Below are 23,561 nucleotides of genomic sequence, written 5' to 3' on the forward strand. Positions count from 1 at the left end.
AGAACTCATCCTTTTTGGTTCTAGCAGTGATATGAACATTCTAGAAGCTTCTGCACAAAACATTGAGAAAAATATAAGTAATATTTGAAATTCCACATTTTTTTAACAAAGCAAAAGTAATCATTTGCATCTAAAGAGAAAGACACATTTGAAAGTGACTGATATTTCTCCAAGCATTTGATGAAAACATGTGCCAAAGTAACACATAATAATCAATTTTTTTCTGTACGAGCTCAACCTCATTACAACAATTGTATCGAAAAGCTGAAACTGAATGCAATCCTTCCGAAATAGCAGTGATTGCCCGTTGTGAAACAGACGGTAATTCGAAGGAGAAGTTTTCGAAGCGTTGTCTGATTGTAATTATCGAAGAGTGGTATTTGAAACTGAAGTTGTGATTGTTGGTGGATGATTAAAGTCCTCAAGTAGCTGTTTGCTTCCCCATGGTGATGACCGCGGGTGGAAGGCGTGGTTTGCGCCCGGACCCTCATCGGTCACCGCCGGCCGGAACCCTCGCCTCCGGACTTCAAGACATCAAGCCTTATTGCCCTCCTATGCTGTATCGTAAGTTCTATCGATCTTTAATATCTTAGCATCATTGATAGTTTGATTTTTGGACTGAAGTCGAACGTTCTTCTCAAAACTTAAATTTGATAAAGAGCAAGGGTGCCCAGCTCGAGTAAGGGGGGGGGGGGGTATGGCACAAATGCACTATTGAAATTTTTAGGGGGTTTATGTTATATTTACGCTCTTTGTTTATGAAAAATGTTTTCAGATCTTTCAGTCGTTAATGTATGTTTATATGGAACAAGCAGTACATTAAACGCTTTTCAAACGTACTATTTCTTAACCTTTCAAACACTTCGTAGTTAAAAAGTATCTTTAAACAGTACATGCCGTAACTGGCTAAAAGACTAAAGTTAAATAACACGCAGAAAAGTATTCGCGTTATGCTCTAGCTAAGCTTTTAGAGCAATTAAACTGTTCTGTGAGTATAATTGTGTTTTCCATACCTGAAATTTCGCTATTAAAATAGAAACTGACAAATTGAAAGAATGGGTTTGTTTCAGTTTTCGAATAGTAAAGCGACGGTACAGATTTCAGGTCACCACAGATTTTCCGGTGTGATTAACATGGTTTTGGAATTCATAACTGCTTGTGATTTGTGAATCTTTCTTTATGATACGCAGCATCGAAAGATTGATTAATAAAAGATGTCTTAAGGAAAGACTATAGAAGAAAAGGAATAGCTCTTAAAACACACATACGATTTAAAAAAAAGTTTAAAACACTTTTAATTGGTGCCGCTAACGTCGAAAGTCTGCGGCGTTTGAGCACGCTCGAAAATTTTTGTGAGGTTGCTGTACATCATTTTTTTTTCTTACATTTTTACGATTAAAAATTACCTTTTAAATGGATTTGTTATGTTCACTCAAGTGTTGTCGGAAAAAAAACTATTATAACAGTATTTGATAGTTTCCATCAATTATTTCTCATTGAAAAATACTCGAAGCTCATTTTTATGAGGTTTCCGTAATTTGACCCACTTTCGCACCACTTATCCCCATCAATAGCAGTTGGAAAGTATGTTGGAAAACTTGTATGATGTCAAAAAGATTGTAAAATGAGTTGCATACACTTGTTTCGGGGATATAAATAACCATTTTTTAAATGCCGAAAAAGTTTACAACTTGCGCTGCTTAGTACCAAAAACAACGTTGATTTTATAATTTACATTTTTCAGTACTTAAAGTAAAGAATATTTCACTTTATGATCTAAACACAGTTTTTCATTTAAAATATGGATTTCAATATCGCTGTGTCGACTTGATCTTCGTTTAAGTCCGCGTCACCTCCACAGTACAGTGCAGGAAATATTTTGGGACTTGCAGTTACATGAAACAATGAGTTTTCGTTCAATACAGCAGCATCGAATTGGTTTTAAGGTGGAGTCGGGTGAATAAGGAAGTATTCACAGAACTGGAGCATAAAAAAATGTTTCCTTTCCCATCCGTTCTGAAATCTGCCGGTGATAGTAAATTATGGTGTTGCTTGTTAGCAAGGCACCTTCCCAAAGCCTGGTAATGTGCTCTTATAACATCAGGGAATAAAGACTCTTATACAGTGACCGTCGCTTATTTGAATCATGTTTGTGCTCTTATAACATCAGGGAATAAAGACTCTTATACAGTGACCGTCGCTTATTTGAATCATGTTTGTCTCAAACAGTTTTGATTCAATTAAGCAAAAATGTGTGTTTTTACTTGTTTTTTCACTGTGGAATGTTACATAAAATTTAAGAGAACTTCATTAATTCTTAGTCCAACAAGATAAAGTATTATTAAAAGTTTGCCATTCACTTTTATTCCTTGATTAGTCCCTTTACCGTAAAACAGTATGAAAAAACAACTAAAAATTCAAATTTTAATTTATCGGCTTCGAAAACTGTATCTGCTGTTAAATGCTAAAATAGGTAGTACAGTCGAGTCCCGACTTATGCGAGGGATGCGTTCCAAGACTCCTCACGTAAGTCGAAATTTCACGTTGTAGAAACATGTACGTATACTTTTTTTAGCAACATACCAAATTCTTTTAGACACTGTTAAACACCCCTAAACTGCTTTAAAGCATTTCTCAACTATACATTACAGTTTCTTACTTAAAGTGCTGAACTTTTACTGTTTTTAAAAAGTAAAAAAAGCCGTTTCATTCAACATAAAATACTTAAAGAAGCACAAAATGAATGATCAATGGGGGGGGGGGGCACATAAAGTAAAACACGGCACGCACATTATGTAGTAATAATAAAAGCTGCACTATGATAGTACTGTACAGTATATACAGTAACAATATTCATGAGCTGAAAAAAAAGATGGTGATGATTTATGCTCCATGAATCGTAATTCTTTTTTAATACATTTTTAAATACATTTACTTCACATTTTCTTTTATAACGTTTCCATTAATGCAGCAGCCTCTTTTCCTGATCTCTTTAATCCACAGTACAAGAGCAGCTTCAATTTTCATAAAACATATTTGCATTGCTTTAGACAGTACTCTGCAAGTTTCAATGTTGAAACTAAGTTATGAACTTCTACGGATATCTTTTTGTTTTGACTTTTAATTGTACGTACGGAAGGTTCACGCATGCTTATTGTCGTGCTACCGTCGACGTTTTGTAGTTGTTCAAGCATATCGAGAATCTTAACCTATTTTTTTTTTTGTCAGAAACTTTATTTTTCTTCCCATCTTCAAACTTTGGATGAGACAGCGCACTAAGGTGTTATTATATTTGACCATCCTTAACAATTAGAATGAAAAAAATAAAATAAATGAAATATGCTGAGAGGGTATTTGGTGCACTAACAACGCGATGCGTAGACTAGTTTGGTGTGAGAACTTTCGCTGTCAGTAATGCTAAAGAGATGTAATAACGTTTCACGAAATCAAAATTTTTTAGACAATAACTAAGCCCATACTTCCTTCCAAAAGAATTCGTGTTGTCGACAAATTCGTTACTCGTGAAAAATTCGCGTTATAACCTTTTTCACTTAAGTCGAATCGCGTTGTAGCGGGAGTCGACTGTAGTTAACTCAGGCAATCTTTATTAAACGTTAAAACTAACTACATCAGGCATCAGAATTCGCATCTCGCTGTTCCAATGTTAACGCTAAGTGTGATAAAACCGAGAACGCAAAGGTCGCATCAACACAATGTCTTTCTCCATCTTGCTCATTTTACTAAAAAAACGAGCTGATGTGTGCCTCACATGACTTTACTCTTCCTTTTACTCCAATTTAATATCATTTTCCCATTATTTGCAATTTTAATGTGATTCAATAGTTTAGTCTCTAAATTTCACCAACAGTGGCCAAATTGAAACCAGATTTTTTTAAAAAAAATCGCCAAATTTGTCGCCAAGTTGGCGACAAAACTTGGAGACAAAAGCACTGGCGATATATCGCCAATTTTAAATGTTCAATTTTTAAAGTAAGTGCCAATTTTCGAACAGCATAGCATATTAAGAAAAATGGAATGTTAGAGCACATTGTGTTGCTCCATTATCCATTAATATCAACTCTTTACACACCTGCTTCATTTGGTTGCAAAATTTGTGACAGAACTGGTAATGTAATCAGGTATATATAGGGCCTGTTTACTGAATAGGCCAACTAGGCCCTGGCCTAGGGCCTCGGATATTTAGGGGTCCCCAAATGGCTGAATTTTTTTTAGTCTATGGCTAAAATTGTTTCAGCCAACGGCTGAAGTTATAAAGTTTGAATACATCTGGCCCCAAAAAAATATTTGGCCAGGGGCCCCTCGATATCTTAATCGGGCCCTGAGGGGAGGGGCAATGAAGAAAATCCCCTCCCCCCGAAGGACGAAAGGGTGCCTTCTAAAGGCCACTAATGCTTCACCCAGCCTCCCAAGTTTTTATTGACCCTAAACAATGAAGACATATTTTGTGTAAAAAAAACTATGCTGATAGGATACTCTTGCAGGTATTTCAAACAACAAATTCTGTGTTCAGCAGTAGTGGATGCATGGAGACTGGAGAGACAATGGAAAACTGTGACTCCCCTGAGAGTCAAACATATATAATCAACGAACTAAAATTTTAATATTCCCCCCTCACTTAACGTATTCAAAAACAAACTAAAATTGCGTTTTTCAACCATCAGTTTCGAGGAACTTTGAGGGAAATACCCCGGATCCCCCTTTTCTCCAACGTAATCACTATAGCTCAAAATTTCGTTTTTAGACGGTTCCATGGAGCCAACAAACCCTTCCTGCCTAAACTAGTCTAAAATTGACTTCAGTTCCAAAAAAAAAACAATTCTTGAGGGCACACTGGAACCCCCACCCGCTCTTTGTCTCATCGTTATCAAACAATGCCTAAAATATGATTCTGGGACTTCCATTTCAAAAAAATTCCGGATGGCTTATGTAAATTTTCACGGCGCTAGGGCATCCGGCATCCCCCATCAATCGCCGAGGTGAGGTGGAAAAAAGTCTTTAGTTGTATTTTTCAGATATTAATATCGAAAAATATTCAGAAAGATCCGCTGAAGCTTCCCGGTTTCCTTAACGTCACTAAAGATAGCACAAAATAGGTTTTTTTTAGAGCCCTAAAATCCTTCCTTCACAAAAATAGCCTAAAATTGATTTTAATTCTGAAAATATTTCAGTTCGGAATATTTTCGCGTTTTCCCTATCGTGTCCAAATCTAGCCGAAAATGTGTTTTTAAAACAATAGTGCCGATAAATTACCGGAGGAAAGATGCCACACCCCCTAACGTCACCAAAGACAGCCTAAATTTGAGTTTTAAACTTCAATTTCGAAAACTTTTGATAGGAGAGGAGACCGAATCTTCCTCCCTCCAGCAATTTCAACAAAGATAACCTGAAACTGTGTTTAAAACTTCTGTTTCAGAAAATTTTCGGGAAGAGCGCTGATCTTTCTGAACTAAGGTCACACAAAATAGCTGCAATTTGACATCAATTTTGAAAGATTTTCAGGAAATAACTCCAACATTACTTTCCCCTCAAGTCTCGAACAATTTCCTAAAATTGCAATTTTTGACGTCAGTATTGAAAATTTCTCCATAGACCTTGAATGTTCAATCAGACTCTTTTGTCCTTGCAACCAAACACAACCAAGGATAAATTACAGCTATTTTTCATACGCCAATTTCGTATATTTTCTGGGGGTGATCCCTCCCCCTTCCTCTGATGCACCAAAGACAGACTATAAATTGCGTTTTTACGACTAATAAATTTCGGTACTTATTACTTTCTTCAAAGATATAAATTGTACCTAAGGAGTTTAACTTTTTGCGCAAAGTCATCCTTCTTCTGTTTTTTTTTCTTTAAATTAGAACTTGATACAGACATTTGAAGAAAGATTTATATGGGCGTTAAGTATTAGTCAAAACATGCAAATTGCTCATCAGGGACGGCACATTAGGTCTTTGCACACGGGCGGCCGCCACCCTAGGATCGACCCTGGTTGTTTTGTGCAATACACCTTACAGGAAAGCTTATTTTGTGTTAGTTTAAATTCAGTAGTTGTGTTTTGAAGTTAAAACATTAGAAAAGGACAGTTTCTTCAAACTTGAACGTTAATTAAAAGTTAACTCCAACGTGGTGTGTATCTGTAACGTACCATTGTCATATGATGTATTGTTTTAGACTGAGAGTGAGGATTTATACCATTAAAAGGTAAGTTCTTTATTTTAGAATTCAAAAAAAAAAAAAAATCTCACTTTCGAAATTCTTTGTTTCTACAAATCTTTGAGGGATTCTTGAAGTTTTCAACTTTATTTTTACTGTATGTAAATTAATTTTACAAAAATAGTACGGTTATTTTGCTCTAAAAGTTAAGTCTTATCGATGCCACGAATTTAGACATTCTATTAACGTGCCTCCTTTAGGTACTGAATTTCTGAAAATAAGTTGACTCCAGCATTTTATAAAAATATAAAGGTGTTATTTTATGTAAAATATAATAGGTATTTTGAAAGCATGTCTGGATAACATATAAATGTATGGTATTTTTGTATTGTTTATGTTTAGGATGTTCTGTTGAGACATTTCTACTTTTCATACATCGAAATTTGAGTAACTAAGCGCTTTTTTGGCTGAAATAGTTATTGATTTTGGGGATGATTTCCGCTTTAAACATCGCAATTTGAATCGCTTTGCTCTTTTTTAGCAGAGTATGAGAAAAGTTTTTGTTCGATGAAATGCATGTTGGAAAATAGCTTTTATTTCTATTGGTACATGTTTCATTGGTGAGCTGTTATAGTAATTTGTCAATTTAAGCATTTTAAATACTTTCTAGTAATTGTTATTTGTGTACAAAAACTTTCTAGTTTCTGGTATTTTTGAAGCGAACATTAGCAAAGTTTTTTTGTTGTGGTTTTATGTTGTTTATATATATATTGTGTTCTGAAATGCTTTGATTAAGGTATTTTTTTCTGAGTTTTTCCTGTTGGCGCTAAAAAAGCATCGCTAAGAACGATATATGACATATGTCGCCATACCTCGTTTTCTTGGCGACGCTTTCTTTGCGCCAACAGAAAAAAGTCGCCAAGGGTGGGATAATCACATCAGTTCCAAAACAAAATTTGCCGCCCCTAAAAGAATTGCCGCCCTAGGCAACTGCCTACTCTGCCTATTGGGAAATTGGGCCCTGTACATAAACGAATAAAATTATCATTACTTTTCTATAGAACAAGCAGGTACCACAGAAAATCGTCGTATAAGTGAAAAAGATGCATAAAAGAGTATAAGTGAGAGTTCAATGTATGTATAATGTTTCACTCTACAACACTTAATTTTTTTAAAGAAAGTTTTGATGAGCTACGAAAATGTCTTTGGTTTCCAAATCGGTTTATGCACACAATGATTGCTATCAGATTGTGTGACAAACAATCATCATCTATCTTGACGAACTTGCAAACAAAATGCAAAAAGTTCTAACTATCTGCGAAAGGTTTTTTCCATTAAAACTGCTTGAAAGTTTAGTGGAATATTTTCTTCCGTCATCCTTTCACTAAATATAATTTGGTGCTTTTTTTTTTTCAGCAGTGAACGTTTATTGGTGTTTCTAAATTGTGAGAAAGGGTGAAATATCCTCCTTTATCTTGTATTTCATCATTTTTTCGCTAAAACCATTATTGAACCATGATTCTCGCCGTCTAGTCTGCAAGTCACTTTTACGTGCTTCCACGTTCTCTTGAGAAACAGGTGTCTAGAAAAGAAAACCGATCTCGCCAAGAGGAAAGTATCATGTTGCAGTATAAATAGTAGATATGCTTGTCTTCTAATTGAAAGTTTTCCTTTTTTACTTCCTTTTACAAAAAAAGGAACTATTGTATTCGCGAAAAAAATTTCACTCAAAAATCAGCCTTAATTTCATTTTGCTAACACTCGAATGAATATTGAGTTTTTTTTCTTTTCAATCCGACCACACGTGGATATATGCCAAAGAACATATAGACACCCGAAGTATCCATTTTGACGATCCTCGAGTTAATTACAACGCGTTTTCTCGTGACGTCCGTATGTATACACATGTATGTGCGTATGTATCTCGCATAACTCAAAAATAGTATGTCCTAGATAGTTGAAATTTGGTACGTAGACTTCTAGTGGGGTCTAGTTGTGCACCTCCTCTTTTGGTTGCTTTCGGATGTTCCAAAGAGAGTCTTTTACACCTTTTTAGGGTAAAATCATTGTTAATTTCAATGCAAACTCAAGTGGTGTTTTAATTTGGCAAACACTTGGCAATATATCGCAAAGCTTTTGGTCGCCAAGTTTTGTCGCCAGCTTGGCGACAAATTTGGTGGGTTTTTTAAATTTTTATTATTTTTTTTTTAAATCTGGTTTCAATTTTGCCATATTTAGTGTTAACCATTGAATCACATTAAAACTGCCATATTGGAAAAATTATCTGTATAAAACGTTTTATTTTTGCTTCGGTTAGCAACAAACTTTGGGTGAAAATGTTTAAAGTGTTTCTTTGCTTACTCCGAGGCACTATTATCATTAAATTGGAGTAAAAGGAAGTCATGTGATGTACACACATCAGCTCGTTTAAATTAAATGCAGCAAGACATTGTTGACTTGACTTGTAAAACCATAAATACATCCCGAAATTTAGCAAAAATGAAAATCAATTTTGTTTTAATTTTCTGTTCTAAGCTTACTTTCATAAATTATTTACGTATTTCATTCAAAATTTGAGTTAAAACATTAATAAAATTTTAAACCGTTTACTTCTTTTGGTTTATAAAGGTGCGCATCACACTTTCACTCAGACCTGTCACCTGGGGGACCAGAACTGAGGAGAAGGAAACTGACCCTCTTCAAGAATTTATAAACAAAATATATCTATGCATGTGTACATGTGTGTATGTTAGGAGTGGATATAGGGATTTATTTCGGAGGTGTACCAAGTCAAATATTATGAAAATTTTCCAAATTTAAATTTTAAAATCCTTATTCAAAATGATTGGTTTTAAATTACATTTTGGGGGGGGGGGGGGGGGTTGCGGGTGCCCGTGCCTTTTCGGTTCTTCCCTTTAATACGCTCTTGATGCACGTGTATCTGAATACGAATTTTTTTTCCCGCGTACCTCGACAAAAAAGTTTTTGACATGAGTGGCCTGCTTCCATAAATTCAAAAATACGGCCTCCATACCTGAGCTAAAATAATTTAAAAAAAAAACTGTTCAGAAACACTATACGTGAGAACTCATTTGTTTTGCCGCTACGGTACAAGTAATTTCCTTCTTTTCGAATTTACTGTAGCGCCATCTAGTAGTTACAAGTAAAAATAAAAATTATGCTGGTAATGTTACATTTTCTATGAAAACAAAAACAATATTTGTTTCGTAGAAGGTAGGAATGAAATAAAAATTTGAATCCAATTTTGAGTCTTCATAAAACAATGTGATTATGTTTTCAATAAGGATGAATGTAGAAATTTTATATTTACCCTGTACTTTTTCAAGAACCTTTTTTCCTCCGAAAAAAAGAGCTATATTTGTATTTATTACTTGCTTGCATGTTTTTTTCTTACCTTTTTTCAGTTTGTGTACTGAAAAGCATAATAGTATTAAAGTTTGAAATTAAGCGACAGAATTGTTTCAAATTTTTAAATTTTTGTCATTTTATTTAACCAGCATATTTTTAAAACATACTGTAGAAGTCATTAATAAAACCACTGTATTAGAAAATCAGCCAATTTTTAAATCAAATCTGGCGCAACAGAATCATCTTAAAGCCATCCTGTAACAAAATGATGATCGCCGTTTTATGAAATCAAGCTTTTGGAGAGCTTATGCAAAATTTGAAAGCAACACCTATAATTATGTAGAAAATTGCGACAGACATAATAAATTCTAAAGTTATGTCGCACCAAGAAGTGGAAGAATGTCTTAGAAGATTAAGAAATTACATAGCCAAATTTTCCCGCTTCAATATTTGTCAGAAAAGCTCTTGATTCTTGATGTCACACGATGTACTTTGGAAGTAATGTTGAAAACAGAGGCTGCGGAAAGCCAAGGCGGGCCCCTTGGTTAGCTTGGTTGCTCCCCCCTCCCGCTGTCCTCCCATAAAACATATAAAACATATACTACTCCAATTCCAAGCCGGGGCTTAAGAAATTTTTAAAACTTTCAAAAGATGTTGAATTTTCTATTCGAAGTAATCTTAGTCAAGTTGATTGTTTGAGACTCTTGTGCAAATTAAAATGTTATTCATGTTTACTTAACTGTATTTTGAAACCCTTAAAAAATGTATTTAAACAGTAATTCATTTCTTTTTCAAAATTGAAACTTTAAAAAAAAAGTTCTAAAGTTCTGTTATGCTGATTTATAAAATCAGTCGCTTTATAAAATCAGATGCCCTCAAAACAAATGTGATTTTAAGAAGCGGCGAGCACTGTACTGTTTTATTTAAGTTGTAATCACTTGTATTTCCTGAGCTAGTTCTTTTCATTTGCTGTACAATTGACTAGCAGTGTACTCCCGTGCTAAGCTCAAAAGTCGCATTTACACTTGAGCTCAAAATGAGATACTGCTTTTTTAAGTTTTACGCCTCCTCATCTAGATTCAGAGATGCCACATTTACAGATTTTCAAAAAAAAAAAAAAAAATAAAAAATCCCCATTCACAGGACCATAAAACATCGTAAGGTAAAAAATGCTATATAGAACTACCTGATCTGGTGACAATAACTCAATTTTGAAAAAAAGTGCAGAGGCGACATTTGTGTTTAGCGTGGTACCGTCGCACAGTAGTTGATAGCAGAGCGCCGAATTTGATTTTCTTTCTTCCTTTTTTTTTTTTGAGCAATCACGATTGCTTATTGTTCTCATTTGACTGTTTTGAATTCCTATCATTTTATTTTCCTGCCAGCACCCTCTGCCAGCATCACCGTCGCATCGGCCGGCCTCACGATGCTGCTCCTCTTGCGAAAACCGTCTCCAGGTTGCGTCCATATCCTACACACACACACACGCACGCCTACAGATACATACAGACACTCATGCCTGCGCACAGACACAAATACACACTCCTACACACACATACGCACACTCATGCCAGCACACAAACACATATTCCCTACATACACACACACGAACTCCTACACACACACGCGCGTACACACACAGCACTACATACACAACACGCACACACATGCATACATACACACACGCACCCACATACATGCGCCTACACACAGAGCCGTCGACAGGATTTATGGGCCCCTATGCAAGTTTCTTCAAGGCCCCTAACTTTTTACTTGAATCTCCTCTTTCTTCACTCTGCTTTTACATAAATATCCTAAATATTGTCAAAGGGTCTAGGTCTAATATGAAGGTTTTTTTTTTTTTTTTTTTGACTGAAAGTTTTTTTTTTTTTTCCTCAATTAAAATTGCTTTGCTGTGCTTCTTCTTAATTCAAACTTTGTAATGTTATTAAAAAGAGATTCTTGTATACAGGGCCGGATTTCGACTTAATAGGGCCCAAGGCTACTTAAAGTATGGGGGACCTTTTTTGTAGTTCGGACAACATTATATTAGTAGCAAATCAGGCCTTTTTTAAAAACATTTTCCCAACTATGTCTTTTTCTCTGGCACATATAGCGATATAGCCATGAATGGGTTTTTAAAAAATGATTTTGGTATAATGTCTTTTTCTTTTACCTTGGACGAGGAGGGTTTTCAGGTGAGTTAGACAAGGACCTCCTTTGAGTTGAGGGTAGAATCCCTCAAATTTGAGGGGGTCCGGGGGTTTCTCCCCCGTAAATGTTTTTGAAAAATACATTAAAAATTCTGCATTTTGAGGCCTTATAGGAGGGTAATTCGAACTACAAAAACATCAGTAAAAATAGGAGAACAAAATACAGATTTTTTTTTTAAACTTATGCACTCTTTTGCAAATTAAGGGAACGATATGACACACAGTCTATCACTTGCTCACATCGACTTTTGGTTACATATTTTATTTTTCGACCCATTAGTTTTGATTATCCCCTCTACCCACCGACAAACACAACGCTGAATCAATTGAAAATTTATCTAGATTAAACAATGCATAAAATTCTTTGAAAGAAATGATGGAAATATTTAAAAAAATAGGTACTAATGAGAAGCAACACCCTAACCATACAGAAAGTTCACCTCAAGCTGCAGCTTGTTTAGCTTATAGGAAAATTTAACACTGATTCTAATTAATACAGTGACACAGGGGAACCCCTCCCCCCAAATAAATTTAATGGTCCTGACCTCCCTAGGTGGGCACCCTTGAGTGACATAACAGTGCCCCTTTTAGACATTTGATGAGAAGTGCTGCCTGCGTCCAAAATGTTTTCCCAAATTAGGCAACCGTTTTTAGCCTACTTTCCCAGTAAAAGTCAGAAAAAGAAGAAAAAAGCATGAAAGAAGGCTTAATGCATCTTTAAAATGTCGCGAAAAACAAAAAAAAACAAAAAAATCAAAAATAAATAAAATTATTAAATAAATATCGAAAAATTAAAAATTGGAAAGTAGGGTGTTGAGATGGGGAAAAATGTCTGTCGGTCTGTCCGTCGGTCTGTCGGTCTGTCTGTCTGTCCCCCCCAATAACTTTTGAATGAATAGTCCGATTCGAACAAACTTTTTTTGTTCGAAAGATCTCGGCGAGGACATCTCAGTCCCATATTTCACTTTTTGATTTGAACTATTTTTGTTCAATTTTGAACAGTTCAAAAAAAACTTAACATTAGCGCCTACGGGAAAACTGAAAGTCAATGTAGATTCCGTACTTGAAGGCGGATTTATTTCAAACAAATTTTGTTGGAAATAGCTATTGACGAGAAACTCCAGACTCCGACTCTGAGAATTTAGAGGCACCTGACTCCGACTCCGACTCCTGTGCCAGATAATTAATCGGACTCCGACTCCCCGACTTCGACTCTGACTTCGTAGCTTTGGCAAAAATTTATACACAGAGGACAAACTGACTCCGATTCTTGGATATTCGTCTCCGACTCCTTTATCCCAAAATGAGATTAACTCCGACTCCGACTCCACAGCTATGGTTTTCACTGTGAAATAATTATTGTTGATATGATTTGTTTTTATTTTCAAGCTAAAGTTTTAATTTAGTTATTCAGTTTTCGGCGAAAAAACTCAAAGTCATTTATGTTTCTACATAACGATATGCGCAGACGATTTTTTTTTTTTTGACAATGAAAAGTATTTCTTTAAGTTGACATTTATTGTTTTTATTTATTTTGGTAAGTGCATTAATTCATTTAAAAAATTATTTTTGGCAACAGGAGAAAAAGAAACGATTTTTTTTTTTTTTTGATATGATGTATTTATTTTAATAAGCTTATTAATTTTAATTATTATTTTTTCGTTTTGAAAGCTGTTAAAGAATTTTTTTAAGGGAAAAAAGTGTATTAGCTGCTTTGTTTAAAAGGTGCTGCTTTTTTTTTCTATTTTTTTTAGATGTGTGAGGAATATTTTATTCCTAGAAATTAGCAAAAATATGTTTGAAATAATTTGCGATTTTAGCTATTTTTGAGAACATTGATCAGGTACTAGAAAGTAGTATGGGTATACGGGAAAGTAGGCTCGTATAGTTCTAGACGGAACTTCTTGTTACTCTTGAAACAACGCTAGAATTAGTTTCATTTTGTGTCACTGAACTTAAAACTCAAATCAATACATATTTTAAAATGTTTCATCAAACTGAGCCGTTTGCCAATGTTTTAAGTTTCGAACGCTAAAAATGCAAGCGTTTTTTTTTTTTTTTTCTTTTTTTAATTTTTACCCCTTGTCCATTTCACTAAAGTTCTGGTAATCTTTCAAAAATAAGCGTTTTTTTTTAAGCTACAGTCGATAGAGAGTTCTGAAGATAAGGACAAAACAAAAAATTCTCACTTCGAACTTGCAAGATTGAAAACTTGTAATCTCTAGGAGAAAGAGTTTCTTCAAACTAAAAAGCTTTTTTTTTTTTTTTAAAGAAAAAGGAAAAAAAAAAAAAGTGGTGGGAGGGATTTTTTCTTTTTCTTAGGCCCGCTTCGTGGGCCCCCCAATCTCTCACGGGCCCCTATGCAATGCATAGGCTTGCCCCCCCTTCTCGACGGCCCTGCCTACACAAACACACACGCGCATTCATACACACGCTCGTGATTGCGAAAAACATAATTTGAATTCAAGATGCCAAAAATTCAAATTAATATATATATATATATATATTGATGTGGGAGGGGAAGAGAGATTGCGTTTTGCCATGTAAGACATAGAACCCTTTCTTGTTCTTTTTTCGATTGACTGTGTGCTTTTGAACAATAATAGATGCAGGCACAATTTTCTACTTCGTAAACAGAATCGTTCACTAATTTCCTTTTTAGAGTGCACTAAGTACTAACTCTTTCCCTGTCACAGATTTTGGTTTCATACTTTTTTCTTTGATATGTCTTCTTTTCTTTTTCAATATAAACTTTTAAATTTTAAAGTAATTTCTCCTTTTTGTATTGTTCTGCCATTATGTTTTTTTCTTTGTAGCTTCTAACTGCTCTTGTCTGAGAGCTTTTTTAATCGGAGCATCAGTTAGGATTGTAAACATTCTCTTTCCTTTTCCTTTCCTGGTTCCTAAACTTTGGTCCTACTTTTTCAAATAGTGTATGTAGGGTTAGTCCACACGTGACGATGAGGAAGGCCGATTGGGAGAAATACTTGGATTATCGATAAGCCTTTTCATTATTTTGACATCCGACGTGTTTCTGTTAGTGTTTAGAACGTATCATCTTACCATCTTTAAAATAAAGAAAATGTATTACAGGCTGAATAGTGCATAAAGTTAAAGCTGAGCAGGCATGAAGAAAACATTACATGATTGTAAGCTATAAGATGAATTTGTTACTTTATTAAAAAGGAATGGTGATTTTCTAAACTAAATAATTTGAAAATACTACAGCTGTGAAACAGTACAGAGCGAAAACAGCGTCCGGGGCCCGTTTGCAAGTAAGACACAGTAAGAACACGCGTGAATGTGCCCCTACGAAAATGCGTAAATGTGCCTTGTCGGCAAGTTTGGATTTATTTTTAACGTGCAACAAAATTTAATAACTTTTCTGTCCATACAAATACAATTCTCAAGAAAGGATAAAATTCTTCTGATTTTTATATATTTATTTGTTCTTAACTCTGTATTATTTATTCACAATAGGCTTCAAAACGTTCAACACAAAATTTATTCAACTTGGTAGAAAACATATTTTCCTATCCGCATGCTAAACCGAAGCTCGACTGATGCTCAAAAACTAGTGAGAATATTTGCTAGGGAGCAGATTCAATCTGGTGGGACAATTGACTCTCCAGTTATAACTCGTTTTGGAAAAAGGGCACTGCGTAAACGCCCCATGTGTAAACGTGCCCTACTATCTACGTTAACGTCTACCCTACTATCAGTAAAATGATCAATTGTAAAAAAAAAAAAAAAAATTCGACCACTTGCACAATCATGGTTGATTTTAGCCAAAAATAAAATGCGTCTTCAGAAAAAAAAAACCTTTTAAAATGAATCTTTCATTCCGTGTTATTATGACCAATGTAGATTTTGTAGTAAATCAATTGTTCTTTCCTTTCAGCGACAATCCCCAAGTGCGCGGGTTGTGAACAACCAATCCTGGACCGTTTTATCCTGAAAGTGCTGGAGCGCTCGTGGCACGGCAAGTGCCTCAAGTGCTGCGACTGCGGAGCCCAGCTCGCCGACAAGTGCTTCGCCCGCAACGGACAAGTCTTTTGCAAGGAGGACTTCTTCAAGTAAGTCCCTGTTTCTTGTTTCATTTCTTCAGGTCTCTTGATACACTCCTACAAGTCCATTTTTATTATCTTGTAGAACTTCTTAAAGCCCAAGCTCCTTTGTGTACTCCTTCATGTCCACTGTCGCACGTCTAATCCCAAACCCCCTGTTGTACGTCTAATCCCTTGTTGCACTTCCTCAAACTTAAGCTTCTTGTTGCACTCCATCACTGCACTTGTTACATTTCTCCAAGTCACTTATTTCTCTTTTGCAAGTGCTTCATTACACTTTGTCCGACTACAGTTGACAAAAATAACTTAATTTCTAACACATGTTTCAGAGGTAGCACGGTGGTTCTGAAGTGTCTCGAGGCATTTTCATGTTACGAGTGGTTTTTGCTGAAATGTATCGTGAATATATAATAGTTCAGTTTATAAAATAAAACATCTCTATAGTTGTAGAATTTAGTGGTATAATAATTCTTTCTACATTCAGCAGTTTGATGTACGTGTTATACGCGCTATGTCTCAGTAAAATTAACAATGTGTATCATAAAGGACTTCCGCAAGGTTTGTGTACTATTCATAGTCCACCAATACTTGTAAATAGAGATCCTTTGTGAAAGTATTATGGCCACGAAGAATTTTATTGAATTCCAGGCTTTGTCAGATTTCGAAACTCCATCCACGATCTGAATTTCCACAGGAATTGTCGCCATATAAACTAAAGGGTGGGTCTAAACTCTTGAACAAAACTTATGGGAGGATAAGAAGCAGGAATCATGAGGAACAAATGGTCGTAAACGCAATATTGACACGCTGCATGCACACAAAGCCAGAAACAGATGGATGAATACAGATCACAAATTTATTACGTAATGACAGTTTTACACAACGTTTTATTTTATATGAAAAGTTTAAAGCGGTTGATGAAATTTGCGGCCTGCAGCTGTAATACATTCGTCGCATAAAGACAGAGCACCCAAGCAATTACGAGCCATTTTGAAAAAATTTCATCCGTCGATGCGCTTTTGTTGCGATGCGTGAATTAGAACTACTACAGGCCGTAACTTTTAACTGCTCTAAATATTTCATGAAAACTAAAATGTTTTGTCAAATCATCTTTGTGTTATAAATTTGTTTCCTGTTTTGCAATTTGCAACCATCAGTTTCTGTGTTTTTTTTGTGCATGTAATGCGTCAGCATTGCGTTTGCGGCCATATATACCTCATACTTCATGCTTTTTATCCTCCCCTCTAACTCCCCTCAAAGTTTTTCTAAGAGTTTAGACTCCCCCTGTATGTATATGAGTACTTTTTATTAAAATAGGGATTATCTGTTCCAGAAAAAGTGTCCACTAATGATAGAAAATAAACATTAACGAGTAGAATAAGTTGTGAAATCTCTATACTAGGAGATATAGGAAGAAACTTATTCTTCACTTTATGTGTTTCTACAAATGACTTAACTACAGGAAAATATAAATAAAAAGTACATTTGGGCTGAAAATTAAAATTGATGAAAAGCAACATCTAAAAAGTTTTGCGCTACAAAAAAAATCGTTGTTGCTAATCGTTTAGACTTTACTATAGGTTAGACAAACAGAACGTTCAAGCCAAGTTGTAGGAGAAATGTCCTTAATGGTGGGTATCGGAAAGAAAAGATATTTCTTAAGAGCATGAAATAGAATCAGGCGATAAAAGCAGTGGCACAACGTCCGAGGCATTGGTTTTAACATGAATGCGTATTCTAATAGTAGTTTAAACATATGAAAGGACTGTTTTTATCAAGAAACCTCCACCAGAAGGTATTTTTCATCAAAAAAAAAAAAAAAACTCTCCAGAAGGTTTTTCTGGCTGCGCTAGTGGACAAAAGCATTTATTACTTCCTTTTCCAAAAAAGGAAGTATTGTATTCACAAAAAAATTTTCACTCAAAATTCGGCCTTAATTTCCATTTTGCTCACCCCCGAATTAATGTTGAGTTTTTTTTTCGAACCGACCACACCCGGATAAGTGCCTAAGAACGTATAAACACCCGAAATAACCATTTTGAAATTCCCCGAGTTAATTACAACGACTTTTCTCGTGACGTCCGTATTTATGTATGTGCGTATGTATGTCGCATAACTCAAGAACGGTATGTTCTAGAAAGTTGAAATTTGGTACGTGGACTCCTAGTGGTGTCTAGTTGTGCACCTCCCCTTTTGGTTGCATTCAAGTGTTTCTAAAAGTGTCTTTTGCCCCTTTTTGGGAGGAAAACATTGTTAATTTCGATGTATACTCAAGTGGTGTTATAATTTGGCGGACACTTGGCAATATATTGCCAGTCTTTTGGTCGCAAAGTTTTGTTGCCAAGTTGGCGACAAATTTGGCGATTTTTTAAAAAAATTTTTTTTAAATCTGGTTGCAATTTGGCCACTTGTGATGATATTTAGAGTAAACTATTGAATCACATTAAAATTGCCAATAAAGGGAAAATGATATTAAAATTGGAGTAAAAGGAAGTCATGTGATGCACACATCGGCTCGTTTTTTGTCATAAAATTCCGTTTTTGTGCAGCGAAAAAAAAATTGAACTCTGAAATTAATTTATGAAATTTTTACTGTGGAATTTTGCTTTACGACATAGTTTCTCTCTAGACGAAACAGAAGTAATCATTCATGCTTGATGGTTTTGCCTTTTTCTTACTGAATAGTACTTGACTTCTCTATTTTGGTAACTTTATATTCTAAGATAAGATAAAACTTTTTTTTACATCAAAGTCACAATTTAATGCAATCTTTCATTTATTAAAATTTATTTAATTTCTGGTAATTTTTAAATTAGCTTTTTGTAAAAATTCATTAATCCCTGAACGTTTTTCCATTTAGAAGTTTGTTTTCAAAGAAAGCGTCAGCACTTTCTCCTTTTATTCAATTAACATCACTCTAGCTGCTTCCAGTGAAAAAATAAAGAAGTAAACGCAATTCCCATGCATTGCTAAGCGAATTAGAGTAATTTGTTTTCTGCATCTTGGAAACTTCAATCAGTTTTATATACCGTTTTTAGCCTGAGTTAAATTTATGAAGCATCGCTTAGGTAAGTTTAATTTTAAGAGACTTTTTTTTTTCTAAAAAAAAAATAATAAAAATGAGGAGAATTCAGCTTTTCAATAGTAGAGCAAAATATTCCGAAAAGTTTTCAATTAAGTCTTTGACATGAATTAATCTTTTTAGTCACCCATGAAAGAAAATTCATGTCAAAGGTATACAAAAACATCGATTGTTAATATTTTTAAATAGTAAGTTATTTAAAGTAATTAAAATACAGCAAATACTTTCGAAATTAAAAAGGTTTCTTTTTTCTCGTTTTTCCGAATTATTTTTACCGCATGATTAACATTAAGCCAAAGCTTATTAATTCTTACAGAATCAAAGATGAATCCCTTACTCGAATAAAAAACCTCCTATAATTTGAACATATGAACTAAACTGGAGTTTTGAAGCTTAATATATGAAAAAGTAATTAATTTTGACTCCAAATTTCAGAGGTTTTAATTTATTACTAGTAATTTTAGTCTGAAAATTTTTCTTTTTATGTAAACAAAATTACGTATTTGGTAATTTTTGAAGGAACAGCGATTCACCACTGGTACAACCAATTTCAATCATTGATAAAAAGCGTTTCAAATTATTTACTAGGTAGAATATTGATGAATATGTAATGCAAATAACTAAAATAAAAATAAAAAAGATGAAACTTTAAAGCTATTTTTCACAAACTAAATGTTTCGTTTGAAAGATAAGTTCCAATGATTTTTCCTAAGTTTTAAAATTTAAAAACTTGTTTCAAACAAGTTTTGAGATTTTCAGACTTGCACACTATTTTTTCAGTTTCAGAAAACATTTTCAGGCGCCTCCCAATACTTTTTTCCCTGCTATTTCCAAATAGGATTTAAAAAAAAACTCTATGGAAGAAAATTTAATGCACCAAACGTAACATTACCACTAAAAATAAAAACAAAAATAAATAAATGAATAAACTAACATTGGAAAATAAAAATTATGCTAATGGAATGAATGTAGGGTTATGACATAAGGTAATATCTATCGGGTGGTATGTAGATCTATTTCCTTTCTCTTCCCCCCCCCCCCCCAATATCCGTTCAGGGACTAGTTTGATTTTCAAAAAAAAAGAAAAGAAATGGATCGAAAGATTAATCTGAAGACGCCTGATTCCTGTGTTCCTATGTTTTACATTTTGAAAAAGTTTCGTTAAATTTTAAACAACTAAAAAAGAAAGAAAGAAAAAAGAAAGAAACTGCATTAGGCTCTATGGAAAAATTCGAATCATATCTTTATTTTTATATCTTAATCTTACACTTTTTTATTTTTCTTTATCTTAACATCTTAATCCTACAAATTTTTCTTTCGCTTGATTTGTTAATCTTATTTTTTCTTTATCTTTATGTCTAAATCTAACTTATTTTTCTCTATCTTCATATCTCAACCTTTTACCTTTTTTTTATAACATCTTAATCCCACACCCTTTTCTTGTAACTTTATAACTTAGTTATATGTTGATTTTACACTTAGTTTGTTTCTTAATTTTACACCCTTTCTTGATCTTTAGCACCTTAAATTTAAGTCTTCTTTTATATCTTAATCTTACATCTTTTGCGATTACATCGTAACTGTAACCCTTTTTTTTCATATCGTATTTTTGTCTCTTTCTTTATTTGTACTCCTGTATCTTTAAATCCAAATCTTATGTTTTCCCCTTACATTTACACATTTAACTTACTCCGTTTTCCTTACTTTTTTATCTTAAAATGATATATTTTCCCTAAATCCTTTTTCTTGTTCACATTTTTTTCTTGTATCTTAATCTTATGTATTTAAATCCATATCTAAGACACAAATGTGCTTCCTATAAACTTTATCATAGGAAGCTTATAACGTAGAACAGATACTAAAAATGATGTATTAATTTGATAACGCTAAAGGTATTTTGTGAACAATCAAAAAACATTGTCACCTACGAAGAGTTTCTAACTTTTTTCGATCTTATTTCTTATACGTGAACAAAATTATTTCTCAATGTTTGGGGGAAGAAAATTATGTCAACGCAAGTATTTCATCACTAGCCCAGATAATATTAGGTATCAAATCAACACTAAAAATTTAATTTTGCAGCGAAAAAGTGGGAAAGTTAGACATTTTCGGTATAAGATTAAATTTTTGTTTCAAAAAAATAGAATAAATGAAAACTATTGGAAATTAAAAAAAAAAAAAAAACATAATACATTTCTCCATAAACAACATTGTCTAAAGTAAGGGATAAGACGATAAATAGAATAATCTCAAATCAAAGCACCCAAAATAAAGAGCAATGAACAATTTTGTTTTCCATACAAATGATTGATTCAGATTTATTTATTTCTTAAAATTCTAAGTTTATATTTTCATTTTTATTCATACATTTTTTACGATTATGAAGTAAAAAAGATTTTTTTTTAATCTCAAAACTATATGCTTTTCTAGAGTAGTGCAGAAAAATGTTCTTATTTTATCTAATTTACCAATTCAGATTCAAAGTTTTATACTTACTGAAACTGTTTTTGTGATTCAAATCTACATTTTGTTATACCGTATGTTTATTCGCTTTAAATACTACGAAAAATATTCATATTAAAATTGTTCTGGCAAAATATTGACTAATAGCGCAGAACAGCAAAACATAACACTTACCCGAAAATTGCATTAGACACCCCTTTCTGGTAATGACCCCATCCAAAATCAGAAGCTCTATCCGCGCTTAAACAATTGGCCTGAGAGATGTATCGAGGATGGGAACCTAGGGCAAAGCATAAAATCTGTCAACAGAAGAATTAAAAATCTTTTTGAATAGTTAACACAGGGGCGATACTCGAGTTGACTAGTATAAAAAGAATGAGTCTAAAATATAGGACTGTAAATGAGATAATAGCGGTCGGTAGAGGTTAATAGGAGTCGGTTTCATTAGACTGTAGAAAAATGCAAGAAAACCGCAGGTGCCAAATATTTTGCAACAGTAACTGACATCTGGAGCAAGAGTTAACGGTATTAAATATTAATTTTATGGTAACATTTTCAAAAAAAAAGAAAAAAAAACTTTACTTTAATTGTCGTTACGTAACTAGCTATAACACACTGATTCACTTTAAATTTTATTTCAAAGATGGACTCTACGAACGGTTCGTAAGTGAAGGTATTGATTTTTAAACTTCGAGTAGGGGGGGGTAAGTAATTCGCAAATTTTGAAATCTGAATTCTTTTTTCGTTTTCAGGCGCTTCGGCACCAAGTGCGCCGGCTGCGAACAGGGTATCCCTCCGACGCAGGTGGTGCGGAGAGCGCAGGACAACGTCTACCACCTGCACTGCTTCGCCTGTATCCTCTGCAAACGGCAGCTCAACACGGGGGACGAGTTCTACCTCATGGAGGACAACAAGCTCGTCTGTAAGCAAGACTACGAAGCTGCCAAAGCACGCGGTAATGGAGCCATTTTTGTCCTTTCTGTTTCAGTTTCGAACGCGTGTTGGTATGACCCTTATGAGGAAACCATACCATAATGTAACAATGAAAGTGAAATTGTAGCAATTGAAATAGCATAGTCAAACATGTTTTTTGGACGCATAAATAATTGCCCTCGTGTCAACATTATCAAAATATAAAGTCTTAAAGTCTGCCGAAATTTTAAGAAAAATCACCAAATTTTGCAAGTTTCTCTGAATAATTAGTAACATCTATCGCGCGCTTTGTAGATAGATGTCCTGCGACATGCAGGCTGTGAAATCGTGTATTAATTTCGATTTCTCGCCAAGTCTTTGAATTTGGCGTTTATCTTAAAATTCCAGCAGACTTTAAGACTTTATATCTCTATAACTGGCGCACGAGAGCAAATAATTTTTCGGTCCTTTCAACTTTTTTCGTTATTACACTGTTCGTGTGGTTCCCTGGTTAGAGCAGGAAGTAGTAACTTAAGGGAGAAAGTCTAACCATTGGCTCAGGAAACGCTGAGGCAAAGATCCCGAATCACAAGGTTCAACTGCGATGAACAGTTTTCCGTGAAACCATTAACAGAAACCTGATTTCTGCGAAAACTTTACATTAAAATGTATCACTTGACTTGGTATCCTTGCTTTAAGAATTGAAGGTTTCACCAAAGAACTGGTTCACTCTCTGGCTCTATGTTTGATCCCTTCTCAATGGTGTGGTTCAAGGGTGACGGGGTGAAATGCAAACTTACCAACGGCTAATAAGCTTGGTTAAGAAATAATTATTCGAATTATTGTTGTGATAATATTAATAATTGTTAGTGCAATAAGATCTTCGCAAAAAAAAAAAAGAGCGAGAGCATAGTAAATTACAAACTTTAAGATGATTGTTAAAATAAAATATATATCAAAACGGAAAGTAGTTGCAAATGTTTAAAAATGTTGAAGTGAAAATGAGGAACGTTGAAAAATGATGCTTAATTGGATTAGAAACATATTGAAAAAGATTTTCCATGACAATATACAAGTGTTTAATAACTTGCTCCGATAAAAAAAAAATTAAAAAAAAAAGGCTTAAAGATCTTTACGTAGGCCTTTTTTTATTTCGATCTTCATCTCTTCATTTTTTTTTTAAATAGATTTATAAAAATTAGCTAAAAGAGTGTAGGGGACGCTATCATCGAAAATTTAAAATGGCTTTTTTTTTATAGATTTGTACAAATTAGCTAAAAG

General features: G+C 34.1%; 1 protein-coding gene across 1 annotated transcript in view; it reads left to right on the forward strand.

Moving 5' to 3' along the window:
• Positions 1 to 23,561, forward strand: part of LOC129234652 (LIM/homeobox protein Lhx3-like) — a 142,063-nt gene that overhangs the window by 105,171 nt on the left and 13,331 nt on the right. The window contains exons 2-3 of the mRNA XM_054868692.1: positions 15,658 to 15,832; positions 22,121 to 22,323. Coding sequence (XP_054724667.1) covers positions 15,658 to 15,832; positions 22,121 to 22,323 — 378 coding nt within the window. The remainder of the gene's footprint in view (positions 1 to 15,657; positions 15,833 to 22,120; positions 22,324 to 23,561) is intronic.

The sequence above is a fragment of the Uloborus diversus genome, chromosome 1 (genome assembly GCF_026930045.1).
Source record: "Uloborus diversus isolate 005 chromosome 1, Udiv.v.3.1, whole genome shotgun sequence".
Classification (NCBI taxonomy): Eukaryota; Metazoa; Arthropoda; class Arachnida; order Araneae; family Uloboridae; genus Uloborus; species Uloborus diversus.